We start from the raw sequence: 23,638 nt of genomic DNA on the forward strand, positions 1-23,638 counted from the left end.
TTGTTTTTATTTTTTCCTGCAAAAAAAAATACCAGTTGCAATGGGACCAGAGACACAGTGTGAGGTTAAGGTGCTTGCTGAGATACAGTCCACCCAGGCACTCTGCATGCATGGTCCCCTGAGCCCAGAGCTGGGAATAGCCCCTGAACACTGTGTAGTGCTCTGCCCCCCAGAGCAACCAACCAAGCAGCTGTTCTTCATCTCCAGCTTCTGCCAAGCAGTTGCTGCGAAACTGGGAAACATGGTGATGCTCACCTCGGAGCCTGTCCCACAGTTTTTACCTCGTTACCCTGCAGGCCAACGTCTCAATGGCATCATCTGCTCCAGAAAATCACTGACAACCAATCTGGTTGGTGGCCACTCACTTTTTAAATCCAAATATATATCCAATTGCTTCTTGATTTTATTTCCCATTTCTACTGGGTATGTGAGAGAGAGTGTATGGGACTTGAATGACTTAACTGATCCTGCTTCTAGAATCTTCTGCTCCTGGAAGATCCGAATCTCAGGGAGGGGATCAAAGGGAGGCACACTGGGATGTTCATAGCTGTGAATTTATATCTCCAGACTCAGCGGTTCTGAATGGTAGAGTGAGTGCTTGTATGCCCTCTCAGGCACCTAGCAGAGCACAGGGCATAAATGCATTTGGACTGACCTCTTGGCTGACTGGAAAATGGTTTATTTCTAGGTTTCTGATACTATGGGCTATGATAAGGGACAGAAGGAAGTGGTTGTGCTTTTAGGAATGTGATCCCAAAGCTCATACTTAAGATCTATAACAACCCCTCTCCTCATCCCCGTCCCTTGTGTCCCCACCTTGCTCCCCCCATCCCACAGTCAGACATTTAGCATAGGTATTTCAGCACTTTCAAAACTCAGGTGTGTGAGATCCTGCCTTCCTGGAACCAGCAGGGTTTTGACAATGCTTCTGACAATCTAATTTGTATCTCTTCCTCTGTTGCCGGGTTTTATTTTTTCTTCTCCCTTTTCGACAACAGCCAAAGTATCCTGCAGCTCTTTCCTTCCCACCTGCCAGTTTTGTGTGTATCCAGATGGCCACAGCTGATGGGGGAATGTAGGAGCTGGAGGAAGTTAATGGCACAGCCTGTCTGCTCCCTAGGAACGAACAGTCCAGTGCCCCCTACTCAGGGGCGAGCCCCTTCGAACTCATTTCCAGAAAGTTCATTCCCTGCAGGGTGACCAAAACCACAGCTGCTGTTGCATTTCCGTGGGCCAAAATCACCAAACCACATAACTAGGGACTTTGGCCTGTGCCCACTGCCAGGGGTCCATCCAAAAGGGAGCGAGATTTTGGGGAGAGAACCCCTTGGGGTTCTTAGTGTCATTCGCCAAATCCTGAGTCTCCTGTAGTTTATTTGAGGGGGGGGGGTTGAGGTTGCACTCAGCGTTTACTCCTCATTCTGGACTCAGGAATTACTCCTGGCAGTACTTGGGAGACCATCTGGGATGCCAGAGATTGAGCCTGGGTCCATGGCGTGCAAGGCAAGCTCCTTCCTTGCTGTATTCTCTCTCCAGCTCTTCTCCTGCGTTTGAGCGTCCTGGGCTTGGCTTCTGCTGGTCCTCCCTGGCTGGGATAGATGCTGTCAGGCGCAGGGCCCCAGCTAACAGGCAACCCTTCCTCCCCCAAAGCTATGTACCTCTTCATCTTCTACAACAGGATTTAGCCCCTGACTTCTGATCGTCGTCCCTCCTCCAACAGAATTTGGCTGTCTACCAGTAAGGAGTTTAACTCTCAGTCTTTTTTGGGAGGTGGGGGTTGGGGGGGAGCCACACCCAGCCACGCTCAGGGCTTACTCCTGGCTCTGTGCTCAGGGATAACTCCTGGCAGTGCTCGGAGGACCATATGGGGTGCCAGGGATTGTCCCCGGGTCGACAGAGTGCAAGGCAGGCGCCCTTCCCCTCTCTACTAGGGATCTGGCCCTCAAACTTTTCAGTCTTTGGGCATAGGAAAAGATATTCAAGGGAAACCCCGTCTGAAAGACTCAAGTTGGGGACCCTCGAGACCACCCGGGAGTGGAGGTAGGCAGAGGGGAGGGGCAGTTCCCAAGCCCATATGGGGGCAGGGGGTGGCGACACTTCGGAGCCCTCTGGGGCGCGGTCCCCAGGACGCTGCGCGGCGGAGGGATGTAGGGAGAGATGCCCATCCTTTCCAACCTTCCCAGGCGGAGTGGGGGACAAAGGAGCGAGGGGCCGGCCCGGGACAACGCGGGGGCGAGGCGGGCGCGCGCGGCGCGCGCGGGGGAGCCCGGCCGAGTCGTGCGCGCCGGCGGCGGGGTTGGGGGGGCCTCGGGCGCTGCCCCCCGCGGCCGCCTGCAGTTCCCCGCGCGGCCGGCGGCCCGGGGGGGCGGAGGCGGGGCCCGTCACGTGCGGGGGCGCGCGGGGGCGCGCGCGGGGCGCTTGCCAGGCGCCAGGCGGGCCGGGGAGGTGGCGGGCGGCCGCGGGCGCAGGCCGGGCCGGCAGCAGGACACGGGCGGCCGGGGTGCTCGGGGACCGGCGCGGGGACCAGCATGCGCGGCTCGCGGGGAGGCGTCTGGCTGGCGCTGGCCGCGTCGCTGCTGCACGGTAGGAGCCCCCGCGCGCGCTCCGCAGCCGCGGGGTCCCGGGCGCCTTTACGGGGTTCCTCGGAGCGCCCCGCTTCGGGGCTGGGTTGGAGGAAGGTTCTGGGGGCACCTGGCCCGGGTGCGCTGCGCGGGGCTCAGGGAGCGGGGCGCGGGGCACAGGGCGCAGCCCCTAACCGGCCTGCCCTGAGCCGCGCGCCCCCCCTCTGCTCCCCAAAGTGTCCCTGCAAGGCGAGTTCCAGAGGAAGCTCTACAAGGAGCTGATCAAGAACTACAACCCCCTGGAGAGGCCCGTGGCCAACGACTCGCAGCCCCTCACCGTCTACTTCTCGCTTAGCCTCCTGCAGATCATGGATGTGGTGAGTCCAGCCCGGGGACCCCGCTGGGGCGAGGGCTGGGGAGGGGTCCGCGGCGAGGGCTGGAGAGGGGTCCTGGGGGTGAGGAGCGACTTGCGCGGGGTTGACATGACGCGGGACCCTTCTCAGCTGGGCGGGGGCGGCGACCTGAACCGGCGCGCTGCTGCGTGCCTCAGTTTCCCGAGGCCCGCCGGCCCGCTAAGGAGAAAGCCAGTGCCGGCCACCTGTGCGTGGGGACTTCAGGACAAGGGAATGGGTGTGGGTATGTTTTAGGCTCTCCCACTCCCCAGCCCCCAGGAGGCGACAGTGCTGGTGGAGTTGCTTTGGGGAAGGGGCTTGACTGCGTCTGGACCGTTAGTGCAGGCAGAGGGCCTGGTCTGGGGGCGTTTGGATGTTTTGCCATCTGCTCTGATGGTGATCAGGACGTGCATTTCCAGATGAACCCCAGTCAGCTTCTTCCAGGGCCACGGCAGCCCCCACCCCCGCCTGCAGCCTGATTAGGCACATCTGTGAAATCTGGAAGTTTCTGGAAGTGCCTTTTTGTTTTCTTTTTTGGACCACATCGTGAGTTGCAAGGGAGGGGAGGGAGCGCTCTGGGACCGGTGTTGGGGTGCTGGGGATCCGACCATGGTGGGACACGTGCAAGGCAAGTGCCTTCCGTGTCTCTGCTCCTGGGAAGTCTCTGCTCCAACGTGTGCGCGCGGACACACACACACACACACACACGCACACGCACACGAGGCTCTGAATATTCAGTTTTCACGCCATTTGTTTCAGGAAAACAAATGCTTGGCAACCAGGTGGAACTTCTGATTCCTTGCTTTCAGAGCTGAGTTCGCAGGAGGCTCTGGACTTGGTTGTGGGCACTGTGGGGCGGAAGCCCGGATGTCCACTGGGTTCTGCCCCGTGGCCTTCGGAGAGTTTCCCAAGTGTTGAAATCACAGGTGTCCTGCCCTGACTGCTGATGAGGACAAGAATGTTGAGGCTGCCTTCTTTTTTTTTTTCCCGTGGTGATTTCTTTTACTTTTTAAATTTTATTTAACCACTGTGAAATTACCAAGTTATTCATGATTGGGCTTCAGGCATTCATTGTTTCCACACGGAGCCCTTCGCCAGTGTCCACTTCCCTCCACCAATGTCCACCCCCCATCCCCTCCTTCGCCTCCCGCCCACCAGTCTGTTTGCTTCTGAGAGAGGCGCTTTTTGATTTCCTGGTATGTGAGTGTTTGTGCTGTGCTTGACAGTCCGGATACTGGTGGGGTTTCAGACACACATTTCACTTCCAGCACCGCGTCCAGTGGCCGCTGCCCTCCCACTCCTGTTCCAGCCCCTCAATGGTCCTCACACTGTTTCCATTGCCTGTGGGTGTTCCTTATTCCCTGTGATGTCTTTTTATGCCTGTATGCGAGAGATCACTTTGTGTCGTTTGTCTCCTGGAGGCATCTCCGAGGGGTCACCAACCTAGTCCTGGACATGAGCACAGCCTAGCCCCTCCCCCATGCCATGTCCATGTCAGGGGTCCAAGTGCCTCCACTCACCCTGCACCCCCATGCTCTCTGTGTGAGAGGGTCACATCAGAATCTGCCCCCCGCCCCCAACTTGGAGCACACAGTCACAGACGTGCTCTCTGCTGGCCTGCAGCTGTGGAGGCCTCTCTCTCCACCCCTCCCCTCTCCCTTTCTTCCCCAATCTCTTCCTCTCTCTCACCCTCTCTTCCTTTCCTCTCTCTCACCCTCTCTCCCACTATCTTCCTCTCTTTCATTTTCTCTTCTCTCCCTCTTTCTCTCCTCTCCCTCCCTCCCTCTCACTCTCTCCCTCTTCCTTTCCTTTCTCTTCCCCTCTCCCTCTCCCTTTCCCTCTCTTCTCTCCCTCTCTCTTTCCACCCTCTTTTTCCCTCACTCCTTCCCTCTACCTTCACTCCCCTCCCTTATTTCTCCCTCCTTTCTTCTTCCCTCCTTCCCTTCTCCCCCTCCTCCCTCCCTCCCTCCCTCCCTCCCTCCCTTCCTCCCTCTCCATCTCTCTTTCTCTCCCTATTTTTTCTCCATCCCCATCTCTCTCTCAGGTGCTCAAGGGGTGCAGGAGCCACTCTGCCCACTACCAACCTGGCTGCCTGGTTCAGGGGTGGGGCCTGGTGCTTCGGTGATACTGGGCCCAGGTGGTGCCAGGTCTTTGCAGGTCCAAGGCTGCACCCAGTCCTGTGCCGTGTCTCTGGCCCAGGCAGTCATGTGCCTTCTCCCTGCTCTGGGAAGCTGTTTCTTTTTCCCAGCCCCTCTCCACCACACCCCCTCCCTAGTCTCTCCCACCTGGATAACCTCTTTCCCTCCTCTTCCTCCTGCCCAGACAACCTCTTCTCAGGCCCCCTGCCCATGAGACCCCACAGAATCAGGTTGAAGGGCTTCTTCCTGGCATTTGGGCATGAGCAGCCCCTTCCTGGCATAGGGGCTGCAGGAAGAGAGCGTGGAAGAGAAAGTGTATTTGCACACCCCACCTTGTCAGCTTTGCAGATATCCCTGCCATGAGACTTGGGAGCCCAGCGTGCCAGGTGAAGATTCCAGGATGAGACACCATGAAGGAGCCAGTGGTCAGCGGCAGAGACAGAGGCAGACACAGTGGGAGGGAGGCCGGCTGGCCGGGATGCAGCAGGGCATGCACCGAGCTACCCGCCAGGATTGCTGCCAGCTCTGGCAGGCAGCCTGTAGGAGGTGTTCTTGCCTCTCCTGTTCCTGGTGCATGGAAGGAGATTTAGACCAACCTGGGAACTTTGTTTTTGTTTTGGGCCACACCCGGCTGTACTCAGGGGCTTCCTTCTGGCTCTGTGCTTAGGGATCACTTCTGATGTACTAGGGGGAATTCAGGCAATGCCAGAATCAAATGGAGGAAGGAGCTGTATGCCTGACCCCTGTACTCTCTCTCTGATTCCTCTCTAGTTTGTGAGTTCTCTAGTTCCAAGGCCACACTTGGTGGTGTTGGGCGCTGCTTCCAGTTCAGTTCTCAGGGGTAGTGCCTAGGAGTGCAAGGGGGTAGAACCTGGGCCCCTATGCACAACATCTGCCTGTCAGCTCCATTTTGGCAAGTTTGGGCCTTTGTGAGTTCACCACTCAGGCCCAAGATCAGGAAGACGTAGCCTCAGGCTATGTGTCAGTGTGTGTGTGTGTGTGTGTGTGTGTGTTAGGGGGAGCGGCAGGTTGGGGAAGGGCCAAATCCTCGGCATCTTCTTCTGCCTTTAGACTCCCTTAAAAAATTATTTTTTAAGTTGAATCCCAGTGAGATACACAATTACAAAGTTATTCATGGTTGGGTTTCAGTCATACAATGTTCCAACAACCATCCCTCCATCAGTGTACATTTCCCAGTGTCCCCAGTTTTCCTCTCCCCACCACCCCACACACTTTAGAGTCACTTTTTAAAAAAAAATTTTAAATTTTATTGAATCACCGTTAGATAGTCACAAGCTTTCATGTTTGGGTTACAATCTCACAATGATCAAACACCCATCCCTCCACCAGTGCACATTCCCCACCACCAATATCCTGGGTATACCCCCACTTTCCCACCCTCCTCCTGCCTCTATGGCAGACAATATTCCCCATACTCTTTAGAGTCACTTTTGCAGAGGAGGTTGGCTGTGCCTCCAGTGGACCCAGTGTGCACACCCCCAGAGCCTGAGGTGGGGAGAGAGCCTCTGTCTCAGAGATAATGGGCACTCGTAAGGTCCCCAGCTGGACATTGCTCTGTCTGGCTCTGAAACTGGCCAGAGCTTTCCAGTCAGTGGCTGAGTGTCCTCAGTGACCCACGGGCTCTCCTGGGATGTGTATAAAGTAGCCTCAGACAGAGGCCAGGCTTCCGGGACCAATTCAGTTCCTGGCACCTTTGTCCATCCCTAAGGGGCTCTTCAGTAGCCTGACAACCTTCCAGATCTTGGTGTGGTTCCCTTATTGGGCCTACAGTTCCCAGCAGCGGAGAGAGATCAAAAGGATGCTGCAGACTTCTCCAGAAAGATCGAGTGCCCTTCCTAGCTGAACTCTCCACCTAGTGACTGTGCTCTACTCGTGGCTTGCATTGGATTCTTGGAATTCACAAATGGAAAAAGGAGGCTTTGCCCTCTGCGAACTCACGGCCTGGCTAGGGAGACAGACAGACAGGCTATGATCCACATGACCTCAGGTGAAATGGGATGTAAGTGCTCATAGGAGTGCACCAGCTACCAGAAAGGGAGACGTTTAGTCCTAGCCCTGGGGGCAGGGAGTGGTTTCCAAGAGGAGTTTGCTGAAAATAGGCATGGATTTGTGGGTTAGAAAGAGTTGCTGAGATCTGAGAGTGAGGTTCAGGAGAGCACCCCATTAGGGGTGGATCTACAGCACCACCTCTTCCACTGACCTTTGGCTAGAGATTTTGCACCAGACTTGTCAGGACATTGGCTAAGCTTCTGGCTTCTGAATGTCGGATTTTTTTTTTGAACGTTGTATTTTTAAAGAAGGTGGCTGGAGGAATGACCAATTGCATCAGACTTTTATAGCCCCTTGGATAAGAATTCGATTCTCCAGATAAGCCCTAAGATCAAGGCTAGAAATGACACAGGGATAGGAGATCCCAGGAAACTCAGTGACAAGTGTCTCAGCCTCTCCCACGGCTCCCAGATCCCCCTAGAGCTCAGATTTGATCTGAGCTGCTCCCAGAGGAAAAGACGGGACAGCTTTCCAGGGCTTCATGAAGCTGCACCTTCATTTTATTCTCCCTTCTCTTCCCAGAAACAGAAATACTCCATACCAGGTTACTGGCATTCAGAACAAGTTTAACAGATCAGAAATGGGAGGTGTGTGTGTATGGAGATTTGCATTCATTTTATTGTTATTATTTGTGTGTGTGTGTGTGTGTGTGTGTGTATGTGTGTGTGTGGCCTTTATATGGGGTCCAGGGACTCCAGGGTGCCACCAGAGATTTTCATTCAACCAAGCCATTGGGTCTTGGTCTCGTTCAACCAAACCATTGGGCTAAGGATGCAGCGCTGATTGGGTCTGTCCATGCCAGGGGCTTCCAGGGCTACCCCCGGTGATGCTTGCTCAACCAATGGTACCAGGAATTGATATGCTGAGTCAGGCACATAGTAGGCACCCCTCAGCCACAGTCCCATTTCCCACCCTCACCCTTGACCCTGCAGTTCTGATGCCATTGGCCATGGACTCTGCCTTGATGGGGTTTCTTCATAGCCCATATAGAGAGCACATATTTCTTTTTTCTGGTTGTACCAACAGACATCCCTCAGTGGGATGCCCCCCACTGAGGGGCATCCGCTGAGCATCACGTGGCATGATTTTTGCTTTCTTTCCAGCTGTGTCAGATTGTGTTGTGCACGGGCTTTATAGCTTCTTGACTCTTTGATTCATAGTTAGGCACTCAGATCCTTCCCATACCCTGACTCTTGGCCCGAATGCTGTGGTGACCATAAGCGTGCACATATCCAACACATTTGAGTTGACAGTTTTGTGATTTGGGGCGGGGGAGAGGCCAAGAAGTGGTATCACTGGGTTGTATGGAAGTTCCATTCTTTTTGTTTGTTTGTGAGGGGCACATTGGGTGATGCTCAGGGCTCCCTCCTGCCTCTACTTTCAGGGATCACTCCTGGAGTAGCTTGAGGGACCATCTGGGATAGGAGGAATGAACTCCGGTTTGCCAGGTGCTAGGCCTGTGCCCCACCCACCATACTATCACTCCAGCCTCTATTGTTTGTTGAAGAAATCTCCAGATTCCCACAGAGGCAGAAGCAGATGACATTTCCATCAACACTGAGTGAGGGTTCTTACCATATCCCTGCCGAGAAAGCAGATTTTGAGTAGAGAAGCAAGGCGCTAGCTCCGGGCTTTCACACAGAGGTCAGTGTGTGGGAGGAAGAACTAGAGAGGGGAGAACCCACACATTTGGGACAGAATGATTAGAAGTATGCAGAGTGGTCAGGTCCCAGAGACAGTCCGGGCAGACATGCTGTGATGTATTGCTGTGCAGATGAACTGTGTGCAGGTAGTCAGATAAATTTGCTCAGTAGAAGTACCTAAATTATCCCTGAATGCATCTTCTGACTTTGGGTGATTATTAATTTACTTCATGGGCTTGTAACTGGGCGAGGAAGGAGATAATATCCAAGAAATCTTGTTGAAGTGATGTAAATGGAAGGTTGTAAGCTGCCAACCCTTTCAATAATATTTCTGCTTTATTTGTACTGCCTCATCATCCATAGACCCTGCTGGGCCAGGCTCATTGTGGATTTGCATAAAGTTCATGTGCACACTTGGGAAAGCTTGTACGAGAGGAAGGTATTTAAAAATGAATCATCTGCATCCACATATAATTATACACAAATGAGAAATGTCTGCATAGGTTTCAGAGTTTGGCGTCCAGATTAAGCCTTTTAGAACCTTCCCTTCCCTTCCCTTCCCTTCCCTTCCCTTCCCTTCCCTTCCCTTCCCTTCCCTTCCCTTCCCTTCCCTTCCCTTCCCTTCCCTTCCCTTCCCTTCCCTTCCCTTCCCTTCCCTTCCCTTCCCTTCCCTTCCCTTCCCTTCCCTTCCCTTCCCTTCCCTTCCCTTCCCTTCCCTTCCCTTCCCTTCCCTTCCCTTCCCTTCCCTTCCCTTCCCTTCCCTTCCCTTCCCTTCCCTTCCCTTCCCTTCCCTTCCCTTCCCTTCCCTTCCCTTCCCTTCCCTTCCCTTCCCTTCCCTTCCCTTCCCTTCCCTTCCCTTCCCTTCCCTTCCCTTCCCTTCCCTTCCCTTCCCTTCCCTTCCCTTCCCTTCCCTTCCCTTCCCTTCCCTTCCCTTCCCTTCCCTTCCCTTCCCTTCCCTTCCCTTCCCTTCCCTTCCCTTCCCTTCCCTTCCCTTCCCTTCCCTTCCCTTCCCTTCCCTTCCCTTCCCTTCCCTTCCCTTCCCTTCCCTTCCCTTCCCTTCCCTTCCCTTCCCTTCCCTTCCCTTCCCTTCCCTTCCCTTCCCTTCCCTTCCCTTCCCTTCCCTTCCCTTCCCTTCCCTTCCCTTCCCTTCCCTTCCCTTCCCTTCCCTTCCCTTCCCTTCCCTTCCCTTCCCTTCCCTTCCCTTCCCTTCCCTTCCCTTCCCTTCCCTTCCCTTCCCTTCCCTTCCCTTCCCTTCCCTTCCCTTCCCTTCCCTTCCCTTCCCTTCCCTTCCCTTCCCTTCCCTTCCCTTCCCTTCCCTTCCCTTCCCTTCCCTTCCCTTCCCTTCCCTTCCCTTCCCTTCCCTTCCCTTCCCTTCCCTTCCCTTCCCTTCCCTTCCCTTCCCTTCCCTTCCCTTCCCTTCCCTTCCCTTCCCTTCCCTTCCCTTCCCTTCCCTTCCCTTCCCTTCCCTTCCCTTCCCTTCCCTTCCCTTCCCTTCCCTGTAGTTCTTAAAATGACAAATGTATGTTTCATACAAGAAACCAAAATACAGATAAAAAGGACTTGAAGGGTGGAGAAGGAAATGCCCAAAATCACCATTCTCCAGGCATTCTCATGGAGCTAAGCTCTCTGTAAATGTGGAGAGGAGCATTTAAAGGCAAAACTGGAGTCAAATCATGCCTCATGCCTCCCATCGTATTAACGGGCGTTAATTTGAAAGTGACACAATTAGGCCAAGTAGTAAACACATGTGAGTTTGAAAATGCATCTTTTTCTCCCACCCTCACACAAGTCTCCTCGATGCATATTTAATTCTCACTCCTATTTTTATTTTATAAATGGTTTAAAAGTGTACACAAATGATTCATGATGTTACTTCTAAGTCTGGTTACTTTTTAATTTTTTTGCAGACACTTAGGTGAATAATGGGCGGCAATTACCTGACTTTTTTTTTTTTTGGTGGGGTTGTTTGATTTTTGGGCCACACCCAGCAATGCTTAGGGCTTACTCCTGTCTCTGTGCTCAGGGTTCACACCTGGTAAGGCTCAGGGGACCATATGGGATGCCAGGGATTGAATCCTGGTTGACTACATGAAAGGCAAGTGTCCAACCGGCTGTACCATCACTCTGTCCCAAACCTGAGGGTTTTAAGGAAACAACTTTCTTCTCATTGGAAGTTGGTTTTGACCCACCTCCAGACTAAGGGCTTGAACTACAGATCTTCGTAGTCTCGCCTATGGAGATGCCAGACTTCTGTCCATACTTGTCTGCCTCAGTGTTTGTCTAAGTGGGTGACTCTGTCCCCCTACCAGGGGTGCTGAAATGATGGGGTGCAATCAGGGGGCATTATCTATTCTCTCAAAGAAGTTAGGCTTTTACCGACGGGCTAGGACAGACTTCAAGGTATGTATGTTGTCTATGCTGAGCCCTGTTCAATCCCTATACCACACAGGCCCCTGAGCATTGCTGGGTGTGGCCCTGGAGGTGTCCATACACTGCCGGTAGGGGTGGGGGGGTTGTCCTAGGGGATCTCCAGCTCTGCAGGGCCCCAGCAGCACCATATCCTAAATGCTCACTTTTTGAAAAATTTCTGGTGTTTTGCTTTTTGGGTCACACCCAGGGATGCTCAGGGGTTCCTCCTGGCTCTCCACTTAGGAATTATTTCTGGCAGTGCTCAGGGAAGTTGGGGATTGAATGCAGATCAGCCACATGCATGGCAACCACCCTCCCCTCTGTACTATCACTCTGGCGCCCATTGGATGCTCGCTTTGAACTGCAGGGATGGTTGTTAAGAGGATCCTAAAAGCCCCCTTGACAAAATCAGATAAATCAAAATAAAATAAGAAGATTTCCAGGGGCAGGGGGAGTGTGGAGTACTGAGTAATTTTTTAATTTTTCTGCCAAGGATGATAGATGAAAAAGTTAGGCAATCTCTATTTTAGGACATAGAGAGAGAATTTTCTAGCATCTCCCCTTTTGTCGATAACCTCAGACTCCTGTTTGGTCCTCCCAGCTCTCAGCCCAACAGACTAAACTTCCTGCCCTTCAGTTCCTACCTCCTGTGGGTTCCGTCTCCTTGAGTTCAGCATCATTGCTTTTTTCCCAGTTATTACTGGATGCTGCTTGAGGGTCACCGAGTGTAACTGGTCAGGAGCAGAGCTGAGATTCCAAATGACAACTTTCGTAGAGGCCCATTTAAAATGGATCTCTGTTTATGATGGCAAAAATTGCAAACGTTTTTACTGCTGTGTGACACTGAATGTGTCTGAAATGCTGATCAGTAGCAGGGAGGACTCAGGCGCTATCAAGGAAGGAATCTTTCTTGGGAACGTTGCCTTTTCAGATCTCCCACGGAATATTTCCCGACAGGCTCCTGGTTCGCAGGACTCCTACTTCACCCCGACTCTCTGTGAGAAGGGAGAGAAATGGTCTTGTTGTGTGATTGCCAGTGAGACACTAGTGTTGTTGATGAATCATGACCTGGTCATGTTTTTTGGCTTTTCAGAGAAGAAAGTTCAGGGCTATCTTCAAGCCAATGCTTCTCTTGCTAATTTCCTTCTTCATGCACAGCAGCTGCCACCCACCTATTTCAACCCCCCAATAAAAATCTGCAGCTAGTGTAAAGCACAGAGGCATATCTGTGAGTAGACGTGTATACACACCTGGGATGGCGTTTCATTGTTGAATGTTTTTTGTTTTTGTTTTGGGGCCACACCTGGTGGTGCTCAGGGCTTACTCCTAGCTCTGGGCTCAGGGATCACTCCTGGTGATGCTCAGGGGACTCTATACAGTACTGGGGCTTGGACTTGGGTCAGCTGCAGTCAAGGCAAATGCTCTCATCGCTGTTATATCAATTTTTATAGTTTATTGAGGTTCTGTGATTTATAATACTGTTAAAGATGGTTTTCCTTGCTCAGAATTCCAACACCACCCACCTCCTCAAGTACTTCCCTCCCTCGCCCTAGGGCTCTCTCTCCCCCTCACCAACCTGACTGTGTAGATCAATTCACCTATTGTGTTGCCTTCTCTTTTGCTCCTTGTTGTGTACCTAAGTGCCACCAATGAGAGAGATCATGTTATCTGGATCTCTTCCCTTCTGACTGATCTCACTCAGCATGATCTCTACTATGAAAATGGCATGATTTTCTTCTACAGATCATCAGAGAAGATGTCCTAGAAGATGCTCACTTTGTTTCTAGATGCAAATACTTAGAAGTTACAGCCCCAGCCAGGGAGGGCCAGCTCCTAGAGAGTCAGTCGAACTAATCACTAATCGGCTGAAACTAACAAGATTATGTAAAGAATTGTCTGAACTCTGGATTAAAAGTCACATGAGCAATCCAGCTCTGAGTATGATACCAGATGCCCAGCTGGGTAGAAGTCGGCCTGACCTGTCTCTGGTGGAGGTGGGGCCAGGCCCATCATGACAGTCTCCCTGGGGAAGTTGACATATATGGAGGGAAGCAAATAGTAAAAATTTCCAATCTTGGAGTCATAATGATGGTGTGAAGATTCAAGAGAGGAGGATTATGGATAAGTATACACATGTGTGTGTGAGAGAGAGAGAGGGAGAGAAAGAGAGGAAAAGAGAGGGAGAGAGAGGAGGGAGAGAGAAAGCTTTGAAATTTCAGAATTGTTAACAATTTTGTAATTGAACGGGTTTGTTTGTTTATTTTCCCACATTGGACTTCGCTAAGGGCTGACTCCTGGCTCTGCACTGGGATTACTCCTGACACTGCTCAGGGGTCTATATGCAGAGCCCAGAATGGAACTCCGGTTGGTTTCAGTCAAGGCAAGAGCCTTACTTTGTGCTGTGTCTTGAACAGATCTATTTTGTTTGTTTGGTCTTTGGTCCACACCAAGCTATGCTCAGGGCTGACTTCTGGCCCTGTGCTCAAGGATCACTTCTGCTGAGACTCTGGGGACCATATGGGGTGCTGGGGATTGAACCCAGTTTGGCCTCGTGCAAGGTCTCCCCTCTGTCCTATTGCTCTGACCCTAAGCACTTCTGTTTGAAGATGCTCATCCCAATCTGTTGTGTGGGAATCCATGGTTGGGTTAAGCAAATAAAGTAGCTTCTGGATTGCTGGTCAATATGATAAGCTCAGATTGCTAGGATTTTCCATCAAATCATGATTCAGGAAGCCTGAGTGTATTTATTCTTTCCTATTTGGATGTTGGATGGAATTTTGAAGAAACTATGGATGCACCAGTGATCTCCCAGACTTAAATTTTATTTTGGAACCTACTCTTTGAGCTTTAAACTTCTGAATTTAAACTTATTGTTTTTTTCCCTTTAATTTTTTTGTTGTCCTCAAGTAGTGCTTGGGGATGTGTCAGTCACTTCTGCTGACTCTCAACCCAGCAGGACCTCAGGGCCCAAGGATGCAGTGCTGGCCAGGCCCTGGGAGTGCTTGGGGGCTACATCTGGCAATGCCTGGGGATTTTCCAAGGCTACATTCCACAGTGCTAGGGCACCTCTAAGTTATGCCTGGCAATGCCTGAGAGCCATGTGGTTCCAGGAATCTAATGGGGAGGGGGCAGTGTCTTAATCCCTGTGCTATCTCTCCAGCCCTGAGGAGTGGATTCATTTTGACTGTAGGACTGTAACATGATTTATTAGTCTCTGGATGGATACTTAAACTGTTACTAGCTTTTTCCATTATGAAGAAAAGATCACGGGTATTCTCATTGTATTTTGATTTTGGGTCACACCTGGCAGTGTTCAGGGCTAATTCCTGGCTCTGTACTCAGGGATCATTCCTAGCGGGGCTATGAAAACCATATGGAGTGCCGGGGATAGAACATGGGTCTGCCACAGACAATGCAAGTGCCCTACCCACTGTAATCTCTCTCCAGCCCCTGCATAGTCTTATAGAACATGCCTTTTGAGATCCTGATGTTAGCATGTCTGGCATACACATACACATTTGTCTGTGCATGCATGCATGTGCGTGAATACCCATTGGTGCGTGCATGCATGTGCATGAGTACCCATTGGTGCATGCATGCGCATATGTGTGCACTCAGAGGCAGGGCTGGCAGGATATAATGATGGCTTCACTTTAGCTTTTCCAGATGAAGCCCCTTTGTACAGTGGCCCTCCTTTTGAATAATCTTGCCAGCTGCTTAGGGAACATTCTTGTGGGCTCCAAGCTCACCCACCTTCGGAGCTGCTTAGGGAACATTCTCACAGGCTCACCCTGGAGCCTGGCATCTTAAGCCTTCTGGCATTTGTCATTCTGGTGGCATGCATGCCATTACCTTTTGATTTTAATCGGCAGTTCCCTGATTGCCAGTGAAGCTGAATGTGTTTTCATTTCCTGATTTCCCACTTGACTCTCCTTCGAGGAGTTCCTTCTCATGATTCTTACTGTTGGGGTTTTGGCATTTAGGTTGAGATGGGGTGAATTTATTATCCTTGTGAGTTTTTTTTCTGGATTATGAATTTGAGGGATTCTTAGTCAGTGATAACTACAAATGTCTCACACCCCTTCACTTGTCTATCTCCTTTTCATATGGGGCTTCCTTTTTCTTTCTTGATAAACTTCGGATTGAAATAAAATATACTTACAGGTAAATAGTATTTTGCTTTAGGGTTTTTTTGTGTGGTGGGGTAGTTTTGGGGCTATACTCAGCTGTGCTCAGAGGCTGCTCCTGGCTCTGTGCTCAGGGTTCACTCTTGGGTACTTGAGGGGAACCATAAGGTTCTGGGGATCAAACTGGGGTCAGATGCATGTGAGGCAAATGCCTTAACCCTGTCCTATCTCTCTAGCTGCATTTTTTTGATCAACAAAAATTCTTTATTTTGGCGTGGGGGGCATGCTTGGGCCTCACCTGACTCTGTTCAGGGATCAGTCCTGGGGGTCCCTGGGGGACCATATGTGGTTCTGGGCATCAAATTGGTGTCAGTTTAATGCAGGCAAATGCTTAACCCCTTGTACTGTCTCTCTGACCCTGAATGGAAATTCTTAGTTTTAATGTAGCCCAATTCATAAACCATAGGTGGTATAGAATATAGGAAATCGTGTTTAATGCTTATTATATTGTATTAAAAAACTTGGCTTATGAATGGAGTTTTCTGCATTTTAGGGGCTACTTTGTTTTGTCTCTATTTCACTTTTCCCTGGAGCCCTTAAGTGATTACTAATGTTTTGAAACATACTTAAAGGCTTGTTGGTGGAATGAAGGCATGATTGTGGGACTTTATGAAGATGTCATGTTATCCATGTTTACCTCTGTGTTTTATTTATTTGCTTTTTGGGTCACACCTGGCGATGCACAGGGGTTACTCCTGGCTCATGCACTCAGGAATCACCCTGGCAGTGCTCAGGGGACCATATGGGATGTTGGGAATCGAACCCAGGTCGGCCGCGTGCCAGGCAAACGCCTTACCCGCTGTGCTATTGCTCCAGCCCCCTATTTTTTTTTTATGGTTTTGGTTTTCAGACCACACCCAGCTGTGCTTAGGGCTTACTCTTAGCTCTGTGCTTAGGGATCACTCTGGGCAAGGCTCGGGGGATTGAACCTGGGTTGATTATGTGCAAGGCAAATGCCCAGGCCACTGTACTGTTGCTCTGACCCCAACCTCCGTGGACTTTTGAGTCAATGGGCGTGTGTACAATGTGGAAGGAGGTGCCTGGACTTCTCTCAGCCCCTGCTGATGGTTGCTATCCAATACAGCTGACAGCTTTCTTTGCCAAGTCTCTCTGTGCCAGCTCAACTCCATTTAAATGTCTTAACTTTTAATTATGAGCTTTCTTGTTTTGCTTTTTTTTAAATTAAAGAAAACATGTCACTATGACACAGCATTTAGGAAGCCTGGTGGTATATTTAGAGACATTTGAAGGGATAGTGCAGGTGTTAAGGCGTTCACCGTGCATGTAGCAAGATCCTGGTTCAATCCCTAGTACTTCATAAGGTCCCTGAGCACTGCCAAGGGTCACTCCTGAGCACAGAGCAAGGAATAGCCCCTTTGTTATGCACCACCAAGTGTGGCTCGCAAAGACCAGTGGTACAGGAGGAGGGATCCCTTTGTCAGCCTTTCTCTCAAGAACTCAAACACTGTCTGCTTCTGGTTCTGTTTCTGTTCTCAGAATCTGTTCATCTTTCTGTTCTCTCCAGGAATTCAGTCTGTTTTTTCTCTGCTACTAGTTATCCTGGACCTGAACACGGCTTATCCTAGCCTGCCCCATCACTCACACCTTTGTCCTCCCTTCTACTCATCACATTTTTGTTTTTTGTTTGTTTTGTTGTTTTGACCATGCCCAGCCATGCTCCTGGCTCTGTGCTCAAGGGACACTCCAGGAAAGCTAGGGGACCATATAGGGTGCTGGATTGAACATGGATTAGTCGCATGCTAGGCCAGTACCTTACCCACTGTCCTACTTTTCTGGCTTACTTTTGGTACCTTCAAAAGGCCAGGCTCCCTTTGGCTACTGCTTGCATCTATGAGACCCCGAGTTCAATCCTCGACCTCCAGTGACCCCTAATTTGGCCTTAGCAATTACAAAAGCAACATGTAAAGACCTCATCAAACTATCTGGTCATGGGTGTGTGCCTTCCCGCTCCACAAAGGCTGTTTTTTACCTCCTCCCACAATCCAGCTCAGGGGTTGCTCCCAGCAATGCTAAGGGAAGTGTGCTGTGCCGGGCACTGAACTCAGGCCTCCTGTATGCAGAGCATGGGCATAGTGGGGTCGTTTTTGCCATCTCTGGGCCCTTTTGGGAAGGGGGATTTCTGCAGTTTTGGGGATCTCAGCCCTACAAGCATCACCTGGGCGTCTGTCATTTCTCAGTCAGACTCCTTGGACTGGCGGGCAGAAGAGCAAGTTCTCCAGATGGTCTTTTATGGCCTATTTCAGTATGCTTAAGGGAATGGTGTCTACAAAATACAATTACAAGTCGCAGTTTTCTTTGCTGTGGTTCCCCCCTCAACTTCAGTGTCTCAGGAAGGAAGCAGTAAAGCGTTTCTGTGCGCTTCTCACCTGCCCACTCTTTAAGTGGAAATGGATGTCATCTGTTTTATTTTGTAAGTTTCATTTGCTTTTATTGAATTTCTTTTTGATTTGAGGCCACACCTAGAAGTCTCAGGGCATCCTCCTGGCTCTGTGCTCATTAGGGATCACTCCTGGCAGGGCTCGGAAACCCGATGGAGTGCTGGGGTTTCAACCAGGGACAACTGGGTCCAAGGCAAGCACCCTCCTTGCTGTGACATCTCTCTGGTCCCTGTCTGTTTTAAATTGGGGTCATACCCAGCGGGACATATGGTGTCAGAGGAGAAAGTCAGGGCCCAGAACATTCTAGAAGCCCTAGAACATTTTCTGCCACTTGAGCCATATTTGCAGACCGAATACTGCTTGTTTGTTTATTTATCTTTGGCATTGTCAGGGATCAAAACTCGTGTCTCATGGCCACCAAGCAGGCCCTTGCCATTGACCTGTGTCCCCAGCCTGTGTTTCTTGTCTGAGGTTAGGCCATCTCAGCAGCAATGTTTTGGAGGTTTCACCACCTCTGGAAGAAAGGGTGTGTAGCGCGTCCAGCTCCAGAGCAAAGAGAAATGCATTGAGGCTTCTGCTGTAAACCTTCTGCTCACCCACTCACCTGGCCTCCAGGCTGGGAGTGACAGGTGTACTCACTGCTCCTCTGGATATAGGGGATGGATGGGTGGACAGATCCCAGATCCTGGTCCTTCTCTTTTCCCTGGAAGGGAGCAGCTGGATGCTTCTCTCATTTCCAAAGTGCACGGCTTCCCGAGGGTAGAGCCATGCCCAGAATAAATGCCGTGGTCTGGGATCCTTCCATGTCTGTAGCCACATGAGGAAAACAGCGGTGGACAGATGGTGTCTCAGTTACTGCCCAAAGCAAAGCGGTGGGAGTGGACAAAGGCTGAGAAAAGAAATCAAGGCTTGGGGGTGCAGGCCAGCAGCTGGCCACTCACTTGAGTGCTTTTCTCAATGATCCTTTGCAAGAATCCCTGAACACAGAGCTGGGAGTAACCTTAGGCAGTATTAGCTGTGGCCCCCAAACCAGAAAAAGAAAAAAAATGAAATAAATGCCAAGATTTGATTCTTCTTTTGAATTGTTGACTTTGGGAGGTTATTTGATGCATTTTGAGGATTCATTTGCCATTGTTTCTGATGCTCAGATGGCCAGGTTGTCTCTTGGTCTGTTATAGTCTCTAGGGTTTTGGATAACGCCTCTATTTTCTGATATAATATACAGTGAGGGTGTCCTAGGCCAATCTTGTATCATTTACTCCAGGCTGGCTCAAACTTTATTGAGCCGTTTGGAGGCAAATTGTATTTGGAAACCAGTGATGGACTGTAGGTATTTGTATAAATGTGGACTGAGTCCCATAGATCTCTCAGAAAGAAAACCTAAGAAAAAGGCAAGTGTGGTTATAAAGAAATCCTTTGGGAAGCTTCAAGAACGCTTCAAAAAGTGCAAGGAATATCTTCTACTTAGATACAATAGACACTTAACACAGATATAACACAAATATAACAGAATGCTTTATCTTCGTGAACCCACAGAAGGAAAGAAAATTATTTCACTTATGATAGCACAGCGGGTAGGGCATTTGCCTTGCATGTGGCCGACCCGGGTTTGATTTTTCCCTCTCTCTCGGAGAGCCCGGCAAGCTACCGAGAGTATCCCACCTGCACAGCAGAGCCTGGCAAGCTACCCGTGGCATTTTTACTATGCCAAGAACAGTAACAACAAGTTTCACAATGGAGACGTTACTGGTGCCTGCTTGAGCAAATTGATGAACAATGGGACGACAGTGCTACCCAAAACATGAAAATCTTTGCCAAAGAATGACTGCCGAAGACACATATGCTCCCTGATTAGAAAGTTGGGACTGGGAGAAGACGATAGGCTGAAATGTGAAATCTCAGACCAGAAACCAATTATTATCCCCAAGTCCCTCCAAGACTATGAAGAAAAGTTCAAAGAAAAATGTCTTCAAAGAGTCAGTGACTGATTGACCACTCTTAAATTGTCAGAATGACTAGCTAATTCTTGTTCCATTTAACAATATTATAAGCAAAAACAAAAATGCATTCTTGGGGTCACTGAGATAGAACAGCGGGTAGGGTACTTATCTTGCATACAGCTGACCCAGGTTTGATCCCTGGCATCCCATATGGTCCTCTGAGTACTGCGAGGAGTGATTCCAGAATGCAGAGCAAGAATAATCCCTGAGCATCTCTGGGTGTGGCCCCAAAACAACCTTCCCCCCTAAAAGCACTCAACCAAAGTGAGTGGTAGTCTGAGAAATACAAGTAATCAGGCAAATCTTTATAACATTTCCAGAATCATTGTTAGTAACCATATAGATCCATAGATACACACTTAAAAAGAAATGTGCCTATATGAAAAGGCAGTTTTCTCAAAAGTGAAAAACCTTGAATAACCACAAAAATGAAAATAGACCAATAATTTTCAAACCTTGAAGGTAAAAAGTGGAACCAAGAACCTGAGTCTCATAATGCACCGTGGAATACTCTCTGGAAATAGTTTCAGTAAAAATGGCAAAATAAAATGAAAAAAATAAAGAGAAAACACACTAAAAGAAACCAACCAAGCTGTGGCACTTTTGATTACAGGAACAAGTCCAGTCTCATCCACAATCATGATACTGTGAATCATGATACTGCGAAAGCTTGAAGCCCGGGACACCAGATGCAGTTTCAAAGGTGCCATTTCTTTGCAGCTCCCAAGAGATGGAATAAAATAATTAATGATATTAAAAATCCCCTGGAAAGCAGGAACAGCTGAGCAGGGAGACAGACACCTGGAAGACCAGGTGGAGGGGTGGGTGGTGGCTGCAGCACCCTGTCTTGCTCCAAGGGAGGCCCGCTGTGATGGTTTGTTCACCTGCCCCGGCCCAGCTGCGCTAAGGCCGGAGAGCTGGGAAACCAAGTTCCCAATGTGTGTGTGTGTGTGTGTGTGTGTGTGTGTGTGTGTGTGTGTGTGTGTGTGAGAGAGAGAGAGAGAGAGAGAGAGAGAGAGAGAGAGAGAGAGAGAGAGAGAGAGTGTGTCTCTGGGTTGGAAGAATGTTTGAGTTAGTAGATTGAGTAACGACAGTCTTGGTCCTACAGATGGCACCATGCAACATGTGATCACGTTGTGGATCACATGGAACGCAAAGATGGAGGAAGGTCAAAGTCTCTCTGGGGTGACATCTCCTGTTTCTGCTCTGGGACCTGATAGCTGCTCACCCTGGGTGGGAGTGATTTCTTTAAATTTGTTTTTGGGACTACACCCGGTGATACTCAGGGGTTACTTGGAGCTGGCAGTGTTTGGGGGACTTCATGGGGTACGAGGGAAAGAACCCGGGTCGGCCGCATGCAAAGAAAGTGCCTCCCCACTATATTGCCCCTGTGGCTCCATGTTTTCATGGAGCCAATTAGCTAAGCAGATGGCAGATGGGGAGATGAGTTGTCGTACAGCACGAGCCAATTCCTATAACAAATCTCTTCAGATAAATGCTGGTCTCCAATTTGTCCTGTGTCTCTGGAGAACTCTGATGAATGCCCCCATCAAGGAAAGCCATCTGCAAGGGGCCTTGGCACTGGCCACTGTGAAAATGTGGAAGGGAGATTTGTGATTGGGCCACAGGGAGCCTTAAACACATATCAGGCTAAACTACGGAACTCAGGATCTCAGGGGTTCCTTGGTCCTCGCCAGGGACAAGATCAAAGCATCATGGCCATATCATAAGCATGACCCCACTGTCGGACCTTGTGGCAATATGCTAGTGTTTACCTGAGTCTGCTGCCGGGACACCTGAGCTGGGCCACATTCTTGGCAGTTACCAGAGTCACCAGATTATAAGAAAATTAAAGCAGAACCACCTGGGCGTTTGCAGCCAGGTTATGGGCTGTGCCAGGCTTTACTGGGGTCAGACTGAGTGCTAAAATCTAGGGAATAGCAGGAGAAAGCGGAAAACCGGTGCTGCTTCGGGCACGTGGCAGCCAGTCAAGTCTTAGAGGACACTTTCTATAAAAAATGCCATTCACACAGGTGGGTAAAGAAATTGTGGTCTTGTGATGGAGATATAGTACAATGGTTAAGGTACTTGGTTTGCATGCAGCCAACCCTGGGTCAACCCCCAGCATCAAATAGGATTCCCGAGCATCCCCAAGAGTGATCCCTGAGCATAGAGTCAGAAATAACCCTGAGCATCACAGGGTGTAGCCCCCCAAAAGACACCTTCCACCCACAAAAAGAAAATTTGGTCTCTATGCATAATGGAATACTCCTTAGCTATGGGAAGAGATGAAACGGGGCAGTTTGCTATAAGTTGGATGGAATTGGAGGGTGTAGCGTGAGGTGAAGTGAGTTGAAAAGTAGAAGACAAATATTGGCTACTCTCACCCAGAGAGTAAAGGATGAAGAAATAAAGCAAAGGATTGCACAATCTCTAGTGAAAATAAATCCTGACACACGCTCAGTCAATAGACCTGGGGTCAGGGGACGGGGTGGAGGTGGAGCAGGACCATGGGACAGAAGTGGAGGGATTTTGACACCAGTAATTTGTGCAGCATACAATGCTGCAAGGAAGAAACAGTGATTTCAAGATCTGAAAACTTCTACCTCAAAAACATTTAAAAAGAATTTTTCAGATCCCTTCTAGTCCAAACTCATCTTCCCCCCTACCATTATATCCAGTGATTTATTTATGAGTTGCAGAGGATAATTCAGAGATAAATACCATATTTGGGATTATTAAAAACAGTGTAAGGAGCTGGAGAGGTGGTACAGGAGTTAAGGCACATGCCTTGCATGGGGCTGACCCTGGTTCGATCCCTGACACCACATAGTCTCAAACACTTGACTGATGTGGCACACACAGCCTGGGTAATCCCTAGCATCATAGCATCTGAGCAGCCCTATATGGTTGGACCCTAGCGTTGAACCACGGGTCTGGTTGTCTGAGAATTGCTGGGAGGGAGAAGCACCTTGAAGCATCACTTCAGGCCCCCCTGCCAAAAAGAAAAAATAATGAAGTGAAATAAAAAACAGCAACGTTTGCTATTGAGGTTAGACTCTCCTTCATGGTAGGAACTTCAGAAACTCCCATCCCTACACTGAGGGTCCCAGGGGGCGTGGGTGGGAAGCCAAGAGGAAATTGCCCTGTGCCACTGGAGTTCTTGCAACTTGAGTTAAGCGCTGATGCCATGGAAGGCAGCTTTCCTGTATCTCAAGGAAGGAGATACAGGATCTGTTTTCCAGATCCTTCCAGCTCTTTCCTGGAGATTCCCTCTCCATCTCTGAATCAAGCACATGTGATCAAAGTGACTACAATCTGACTTAGCGTGATGGCCGCAGCTAAGGTCATCCCAGATGAAAGTGAGGATTCAGTGCTATTCCCACTGGCTACCACTGCACACCTCAGTAACAACACCCGCCCCCTCCTTGGCTCACCTTCAGGCTGAATCAGCGTCTCTGAGGGCTGGCAATCCTGGCCCCTGGTGGGTGCTTGAACCATGCGAGGGTGGTAGTATAGTGGCTTCGGGGGCAGTTGGGGAGTGCTTTCTGATTGTTATATTACAGAGATTCCCCAGGTGGAGAAATGCTAATTTGTTATCATTTTCTTCTGAAAAAGGCAACGATAAGCTAAATAAATTCAGGCAACTCTGAATTAAGTCAATGCACAGTGCATATATGCAAACAATTTGAAATGAATATAACCCCGAGCCCTGTAGTGGCCTAAGATTATGCTTCTTTTCTAGTCGAGTTTCTCTGGAGAGGATGGTATCATCTCTTTCCCGTTGCTGAGTCTTGCTCACTCATGTCTGTGCATGGCATGAGAACTACGAAAGGTTC

At 49.9% G+C, this 23,638-nt stretch overlaps 1 protein-coding gene across 1 annotated transcript in view; it reads left to right on the plus strand.

The window, feature by feature from the left end:
* Positions 1-2,420: 2,420 nt before the first annotated feature.
* CHRNA7 (cholinergic receptor nicotinic alpha 7 subunit) overlaps positions 2,421-23,638 on the plus strand; it is a 71,225-nt gene continuing 50,007 nt past the window's right edge. The window contains exons 1-2 of the mRNA XM_004617757.2: positions 2,421-2,583; positions 2,799-2,938. Of these exons, the coding sequence (XP_004617814.1) occupies positions 2,529-2,583; positions 2,799-2,938 (195 nt within the window). The 5' untranslated portion in view covers positions 2,421-2,528. The remainder of the gene's footprint in view (positions 2,584-2,798; positions 2,939-23,638) is intronic.

This window comes from Sorex araneus, chromosome 6 (genome assembly GCF_027595985.1).
Source record: "Sorex araneus isolate mSorAra2 chromosome 6, mSorAra2.pri, whole genome shotgun sequence".
NCBI classification, from domain to species: domain Eukaryota; kingdom Metazoa; phylum Chordata; class Mammalia; order Eulipotyphla; family Soricidae; genus Sorex; species Sorex araneus.